General features: G+C 34.6%; 1 protein-coding gene across 1 annotated transcript; it reads right to left on the reverse strand.

The window, feature by feature from the left end:
* Positions 1 to 1,306: 1,306 nt before the first annotated feature.
* On the reverse strand, positions 1,307 to 5,060 carry LOC306853462 (proteinase-activated receptor 4-like). The gene is made up of 2 exons (XM_079390898.1): positions 4,808 to 5,060; positions 1,307 to 2,598 (listed from the first exon to the last, which is right to left on the reverse strand). The coding sequence occupies exons 1-2, from the start codon at positions 4,905 to 4,907 to the stop codon at positions 1,607 to 1,609; spliced, it is 1,092 nt and encodes a 363-aa protein (XP_079247024.1). The 5' UTR covers positions 4,908 to 5,060; the 3' UTR covers positions 1,307 to 1,606.
* Between the last annotated feature and the right edge of the window lie 3,445 nt (positions 5,061 to 8,505).

The raw sequence follows: 8,505 nt of genomic DNA on the forward strand, positions 1-8,505 counted from the left end.
TTGAACAAAAGACTTGTGTGAATCTTTGGGAGACAATAAAAAAAAAAAAGTCAAACACTGTCGGGGATATCCACCTGTGTATTTTTGTATTGTTTAAAAAAAAGAAAATACCAGACTGATAAATACTTGTAGGGTCACTGGGAAGTTTTAGTTTTTCGATTCTCAGTCATATCAAGGTTTTAAATGTCTCCACAAAAGGTCGTTAATGTCCACTAAAAGGAGTACTAAGTTCAGAATGGTTATTATAGCAACTACACTAGTCAAATCATTAAATATTGTAATGTTAGAACATATCATTTTAATATTTATAAGTAAAGGTAATTAGAAAGCGGAATAGTTTTTAAGCAAATCATCATACAAAAATTAAACATGTCAGGTATTATACATTTTACATTTATTCATTTAGCTGACGCTTTTATCCAAAGCGACTTACAATTGCTATATATGTCAGAGGTCGCACGCCTCTGGAGCAACTAGGGGGTTAAGTGTCTTGCTCAGGGACACATTGGTGTCTCACAGTGGATTCAAACCCGGGTCTCTCACACCAAAGGCATGTGTCTTATCCACTGCGCCATCACCATATATATAAAACAACATACTGTTTAAATATACATTCAAATACATTTTTGATGGTCATATACATAGTTAATGTTAGGAATTAACAAGAAAACAATGCAATCATCACTTCTTGACATACGACTTAGACATGGTTGCGGATATGATGTGGTTAAGTACAGGAAGTACACAAAGATACACAAAGATATAGAAACTTCTATTGCAAGGACAGGCTCATAAAAGGGGGAGGGGAGGGGAAGTGGTGACCCATACTCGGAATTTGTGCTCTGCATTTAACCCATCCAAGTGTAGACACAGTAGTGAACATACACCCAGAGCAGTGGACAGCCAATGCTGTGGCGTCTGGAGTGCAGTTAAAAGGCATTTTAGTCCTCCATTTGCTAATGAATGGTTAATACTATACACCACAACTGCATTGTCACACTGTATATTAAGTGGCTGAAATTAACATTACATTTTACCTTTCACAGTTAAATTTAATTTCAGTTATATATCCCACATTTTTTCTATATTAATACATACATCATTCATTACTGTTTACTATAATATAATAATAATAATAATATAATATAATATAATATACAAACACAGAATTGTATGGGATTTGTTGGATCACTGCATGAACTGCATGACTGTTTGTGGCAGTGTGAAAATGACCGTTTGTTTTCCACCATTATTAATCTAGCAGTCTACTTCAGGCCATGGAGACCGCTGATTTTTTTTAATTTTTGATGCCAACATGCAGTGGGCTTCATGCAAGAAAGCATGTCTACTGATGCATGTTGCCTTTCCTTTTTTAAAGGTTTTTAAATATATCTATTTGTCTCCTGGATCACTAATGACTAAAGGAAATAAGGAGGAAATGAATTCATATCTCTTCATGCCAGTTTTTCCCGTGCAAATTAAACTTAAGGTGGGTGGACAGATAGAAAGACAGTTCTCTAGAGTAATCATTCAATATGCCCAAGAATTTTTGACTTACATAACTTAATGTCTTCTGATTTGCATACCTGTCACGCTAACCTCATGATCAGGCTACTCCTTCAGTCCTGCTCATCTTTGATAGTAAGGTTATCTTTGTCCTCGATTCTGAGGAGGACTCTAAATCAGACCCAGAACATCTGAGAGCCTCCCATAACTTCTTTCTGAAATCCTTAGACACATAATAAAAGATGAAAGGATCGAAGCAGCTGTTGAAGGTGCTGAAAGACAAAGCAATCTGGTATGGTACATAAAGGTCGAAAGCTGATTTGGAGTAATGCAAAAGCAAGAGAATATTACTAGGCAATAAGCAAACCACAAAAACCATTAACATCAGCACAGTCACTCTAATCGCATGGGCAAAACGCTGCCCTTCAGCCATAAGGGTGCGCAACACTGCAGAATAGCAGAACAGCACAACCAGCAGTGGAAGCAGGAAGCATATGGAGAAGAGAATAGCAAAGTACGGCAGGAAGTACTTTTCTTGCTGTTCTATGGGTAGTACATCATGGCAGGTTGTTAGAGAAGAGTCTATTATCTCATAGGACTGTTGTGAGGCTAATAAGGGCACAACAGCAGCTAAAACCACTATCCAAACCAAAACACTCATACAGAGGGAATTCTTGTTACTTCGAAGCATCTTGGCACCAAAAGGGTGAACAAGAGCTATGTAGCGATCCACAGCGATCAGTGCCAGACAAACCACTGAGCCGTACATGTTTCCATAGAGGAGCCCAATCACAACACGGCAAAATGGTTCTCCAAATGTCCAGTTGTTGCCCAGGAAGTGGTAGACGATACGGAAGGGGAGCACCAGCAGCAGCAGCAGATCACAGATGGTGAGGTTGATCAGCAAAATGGTGGATGGGAGCTTCTTGGTTCGGAAGAGCAGCACCCAGAAAGCCAACAAGTTTGATGGAAGCCCAATGAAAAAGGCGAAGAGGCAGACAAGAGGAACCACAAGTGTAAAGCTGTAGCTCTGGATCTGCTCCTTGTACTTGTCCGGAAGTGTACCATTAATCAGAGGCATGCCTCGTGCCCCTAAGTGGAGGAAAGACAGATTTGTCACTTTTATTTATAGCTTGTTACAGCTGAGGTCAAAAGTTTACAGCCCCCTTTCAGAATCTGCAAAATGTGAATTATTTTACCAAAATAAGAGGTATCATACAAAATGCATGTTATTGTTTATTTAGTACTGACTTGAATAAAATTTCACATAAAAGATGTTTACATATAGTCCACAAGAGAAAAAAATGTTGAATTTATAAAAAATGACCTTTGTTACCTGTATGTTTACTCATATGCTCATATAACTCATATACAACTATTACAGAAGGTTCAAACGCACACTGATGCTCCAGAAGGAAACACGTTCCATTAAGAGCCGGGGGTGAAAACTTTTTGAATTTGAAGATCAGGGTAAATTTAACTTATTGTGTCTTCTGGGAAACATGTAACTATCTTCTGTAGCCTGAAGGGCAGTACTAAATAAAAAAATATGATATTTAGGCAAAATAAGAAAATGTACAGATCTCCATTCTGTTCAAAAGTTTTTGTAGTACAACACAGCATTAAGAATCAAGGGTATGTAAACTTTTGAACAGGGTTATTTTTTATTAATTCAACTCTTATTTTCTCTTGTGGACTATATGTAAACATCTTTTATGTGAAATATCTTATTCAGGTCATTACTGAATAAACAATAACATACATTTTGTATGATCTCTCTTATTTTGGTCAAAATAATTAACATGTAAACTTTTGACCTCAACTGTACTTTTCCTAAGAATGACAGAATAGACTTATTCATTCAGTCACAATGTAGAACCACACAGAAAACAATCAGACATCACTTGTCCCTACACCTTATTTTGCTTAAAATTAACATTTTATCATTTACTCATCATCATGACTAATCATTTACTGTGTTCTACACAAGTCATAAAAGTTTGAAACTATTTGTACTGAAGCCCATTTCCACCACCAAAAAAAAAAATGCTTTGGCAAATCATAACGAAGTAAAATGTATAAATAATGAGATTGTGACAAATGAGATTGTGTGAAAAAATTGTGACAAAAGTCAAAAAAGTAAAAATAATTTCAAAGAAATTCAAAAAAATAAATGTTATAATTATGACATAAGTTATGACAAAATGTCAGTCAAATTTTCAACTGTCTCATCAAAATTTCATTAATCTTTAATTATGTCTGTCTTGAGAAGTTGAAATTATGACAAAATGTCAGTCAACTTTTCAACTTTTTTATCAAAATTGCATCAATTAAATTAAACTAATTAATGGCTGTCTGTCTGTCTGTCTTACAGTTTTGACTTTTTATGTCAGTCATGATTTGTAAGTCACAACTTTGACTTCTGTGCTCAGTATGGCTTTTTATCTCATAATTTCGACATTTTACCTCATAATTATGACTTATGACATAGGCTAAATTTAGACTTTTTATAGGCTACCTATTGTCACGGTGCACACAGCAGGGAGGAACAAGGAACACGCATACGAAGACATAACTCAAATAATAACCTTCTTTAATGAAGACAGGGCAGGCCAAGGCAAGGCAGCCATCAAACACCGGGGAGTAACGAGTAGACCAGACGACATACCACAACACAGACAGGATTAATATACATGGGATAATCAGACAAACACGGTTAGACTTGAATTAAACTACTAATGACATCAAACAAGGACAGGAAACACAGGAAGCACGTGGAAACACAAGACAGAGGTCTGACACCTATTCACAATGTTGAATTTTTAAGTTTTTTTTTTTTTCTCCGTTATGTAGTGAAATGGCTTCCAAGACATGAGGGTAAGTAATGGTGAAATTATGAAATAATTTATATTTGTGAGTGACCTACATTCTAAAGAATTACTTATTTGATCTGCGCACTCTAATCTACTTGCAGCGGTAGGCAACAGCAAAGTGATATAATGTAGATAGTCTAGGGGCTATGTTAGACTAAATCATGTCTCTGCATGCTACAGCTCAGTGCCGCCCACATATTATCTACACATGCTGCGTTGACCTGAATTATATTCCAACTGTTATGTTAAAATCAAGGGAGATTTCTAATTTACTTAAACAATAATGGTTCTTACGTAGATTACTGTACTTAACTTTTTCTGTTAGGCACATAAAGGCGAACTTTTCATACATGGAAACTAATAAACGACGATTAAAACAGGATGTCTTAACCTTAAAAGTTATTAATATAATGAGAATCAAGACTTACTGACACTGTTGTTTGAGCTGTGCACCTCTGAAGCTGACGAGACGTTCAGAACAATGAGGAGACAGAGAAAATGAACTCGAGGAATTACAAAAAATGTCATGGCTCTTTTCTTTTTTTTATGGTTTAAAGGTGAAATCTCTCCTTTGTCTATTGATTATTTTCTAGAGGTGTGCTATTCAAAGGGTTTTCAGGTCCACCGCGCCTCTTTACAGTTTATCCTCTATTCGCTTTGCGTTTTTTCTTACATAAAGGTTCAACAGAAAAGTGTTTAATAGTTTTGTTGTCTCATGTGGTTTCTCATCCCGCCCCCCTCATGAATTTAGGCCAACCAATGAGTCTCTCTTGGCTGTTCCTCTCTCTGTGTCAGTGAAGATTTGAAACAAATTGACTCAATGTTTACATATTTATCTACTGCTTTACTTCATATGGGTAGCCTGACAACTTTATTGATATCTTTTTGAACAAGGCTGAATATTGTAGGCCTAAGTGATTAATGTTGGGATTATAAAACCAAATGATTTACGGTGAGCGACGTCTGGAGATGTTTAGCTGTTTATGAGTAGTCCTGCCTACTGCTTTTTAAATTATAGCTTATAAATTATGCCTGCATTTATATTTAAGGCATTTAGTGGACAATGTTAATGTAACATTAATAACATTCTGGAATGTCCCATAACCGCACCTCTATAACAGGAAGAGATAGGATCTTAGGGAGGAAATGAAACATAGCATTGGAAAATGTTGTTTGTTGGACAAAATAAGTACTTTTCACACAAACCATTGGCATTTCCATAGTTCCCTTTTTAAAAAAGAGAAGGTAAATAAAAACACTTTTTCCATAAAACATTTTTTTTTTTTTTTTTTTTACCTAATAACTTCCGTTAATAAAATTAACGAAGATTAGGCTACGTTATGCTCAAAGGATTCAGGGTTCGATATGTAATTAAACTTTAAAATAAATATTCCAATTTCAATTAGTAATTAACTATTAGTTTTGGAACCAGGGGCCTGTTTCATAAAACAAGTTTACAAAACCTTGTTTATTTCAGTTAGTCTGACTTGTTGCCAACTGATTTGGTCCAAAATAAGCCAGACTAACTGAAATAAGTCTGGCTTATTTGGTAAACTTGTTTTATGAAACAGTCCCTAGGTTTTCATCTCAATTAACACATTTGAATGATTTGACGTAATTTCGTTGAAATTGAGCGCTAGATGGCACCGTTGCTGCACTCTTGATGTGCAAAGATTGGTGCAAGACAAAGTTTAACTTCGAGTAATGCAACAGGAGAGGACTGGAACCAGCAGTGCTGTGAATTCTGACAGGAACTCCATCTTTTCATGTACTTTTCATGTACTTTAAAGGACCCCTGTCTGAGAGTAGAAAAGGGAATTTAATATCAGCTTGTTAACTGTTAGGTTCAGTTTTCCATTGTATCTTGTCTGTGCATGCCATGTGCTGTATCATGTCTGTGCGTGCATCAGCTGTGATCACTGCCACAGTTTTACATTCCACCTGCCCTGCATTGTTCTCAATTTGAAATAAAAATGTAAATTAGATGACTGAAACATTTTCTTAAGTACATTTTTAAGAATATTTATCGAAATGAGCTGGTAAGGGTAAATCATGCATCCTCTGAAAAGAAAACATGAAGATGGGCTATATGGAAAGGGGGTAAAAAAAAACATTTTCTTTTCCTTTTTTAACATAAAGTTCTTGGATACTTTTCACCAGGTTCATAAAAAAAATTAAAGTTAATAATTGAAGTTTAAAGTAAATGTGTTTTAAGTTTGAGGCTTAAAATTGTATTAAACATGACACTGCATTCTGCCTTCTGTAATAGGAATTGTAATAATATAATTGATTTATGTAGGACTATATGACCTCCACTAGCGAAAGCCAGAGATCTGAAGAGTTGTTGATATGGTTCAGCTAAAAACTGATCTCTGCTATTATTGGGCTACGCAAGAAATTTGCATATGATAAAGGTAAATAGAGGTAATTGTTTAAAGGTGAAATTATGGACAATAAAGTTGGAAATAATATGATATGGGATTCTTGTATCTAAAGTATGATTAAGATTTAGTTTAAGTATGGATTTGTTTGCTATATTTGTAGAAAAGAAAAAAGACTCATAGACTGTGAGCTGGATTTGTTATCCAGTGCACCTTCAAACCATCTGGCTATACAGATGCAGCTATGTGTGGCAAATGTCCTGCAGGCACCATAAATATAACTTAACCCATTTAGTCACAAATTGTTCCCAGCTAATTGACTGCATGCATTTCATTTAGATAATAATAATAATAAACTTTATTTTCTATAGCGCCTTTAAATGAAGATCTCAAAGCACTTTACAACAACAGATAAAACCATACACAATAAAAAGATAAAAAACAAAACACTACAAATAAAACAATATAAAAATAATACATTACTCTTTTGAGTAATACAAATGTTTAATTAAAAGCTACCCTAAAAAAATGAGTTTTAAGGCGAGATTTAAAAGTGCTAAGAGTTTTAGCTTGCCTTATCTCAATAGGTAAAGAATTCCACAGTTTTGGAGCTAATGAAGAAAAAGCCCTATCGCCCATCAATCTTAAACGGGTTAAAGGAACAGTTAGAAGACCAGTTTCAGATGAGCGAAGGTCACGTGTTGGAGTATAAGGAATTAAAAGCTCAGACAAATATTGTGGTGCCAACCCATGTAAAGCCTTGTAAGTAGCATCAAAATTTTAAAATCAACCCTAAAACTAACAGGAAGCCAATGCAAAGATAACCAAATGAAACAATATGCATGACTATTAATGCGTAACACAATTTAATAATGTGAATCAAGTAATTATGGGTACACTTTACAATAATGATCCATTTAATATTACTTAACTAGTTAACTTTTAGACTACCTTTATTTATTTAGTAGATGCTTTTATCCAAAATGACTTAAAAATGAAGAATAAAATGTCAAAAGGATTATCATAACACAAAAAGTAACATTATCCAAGATTAAATGCTGTAGAAGTATTGTTAATTTGGTTAATCTCACACATTTAGGGTACTTCTACATTTTTTAAATCAGTTGTTACTTCAAAGTTCAAATGCACTTTGAACATCAATGAACAATTGCATTTTTACTGACTAACAGTGCTAAATATGAAAACGATTCTGAAAGCAATATTGTTAGTTTAGCTAATGCATAGCTAATGTTAACAAGCCTTATTGTTACTGTTACTTACTTAAAGGGGTCATGAACTGAGAAAGCTAAATTCCCTTGATCTTTTGACATATGAGAGGTCATTGTATAATAAAAACATCATGTAAGTTTCAGAACTCAAAACTGTTGTTAGTCTAAAAAACTTATATTGAAGGCAGTCTGCCAAAATTACTACTCTATGATGTAATAGTGTGGATAAGCACCGCCTGTTTCACATCGTAAGCGTCTTAAAGACATCTGCAATCATGCTGCTGCTGATCCAGAAAGAGCAACACAAACAGTCTTTTCAACCACACATCATTTCTGTGTTACAGACATTTAAATAACAGAAGTAGGCCTACTGGGATAAAGGTTTATAGTCTGGATATAAACACTTACTGTCTACAGTAGCGATCAAAACGAAAGTATTTTTAAGTTTATATGTTGTTTATTACTGCATATAATTCATTAAAATAGATGTTTAATTTCATAAAGTACAAGTTGATT

This window comes from Barbus barbus (genome assembly GCF_936440315.1).
Source record: "Barbus barbus genome assembly, chromosome: 33".
In the NCBI taxonomy this organism is placed as follows: domain Eukaryota; kingdom Metazoa; phylum Chordata; class Actinopteri; order Cypriniformes; family Cyprinidae; genus Barbus; species Barbus barbus.

Bases quoted from the DNA above. Each gene is read 5' to 3' on its own strand.
- LOC306853462 (XM_079390898.1), bottom strand. From the start codon at position 4,907: ATGACATTTTTTGTAATTCCTCGAGTTCATTTTCTCTGTCTCCTCATT. The intron at 2,599-4,807 runs GTAAGTCTTGAT...TCCTCCACTTAG, and splicing joins CAGCTCAAACAACAGTGTCA to GGGCACGAGGCATGCCTCTG.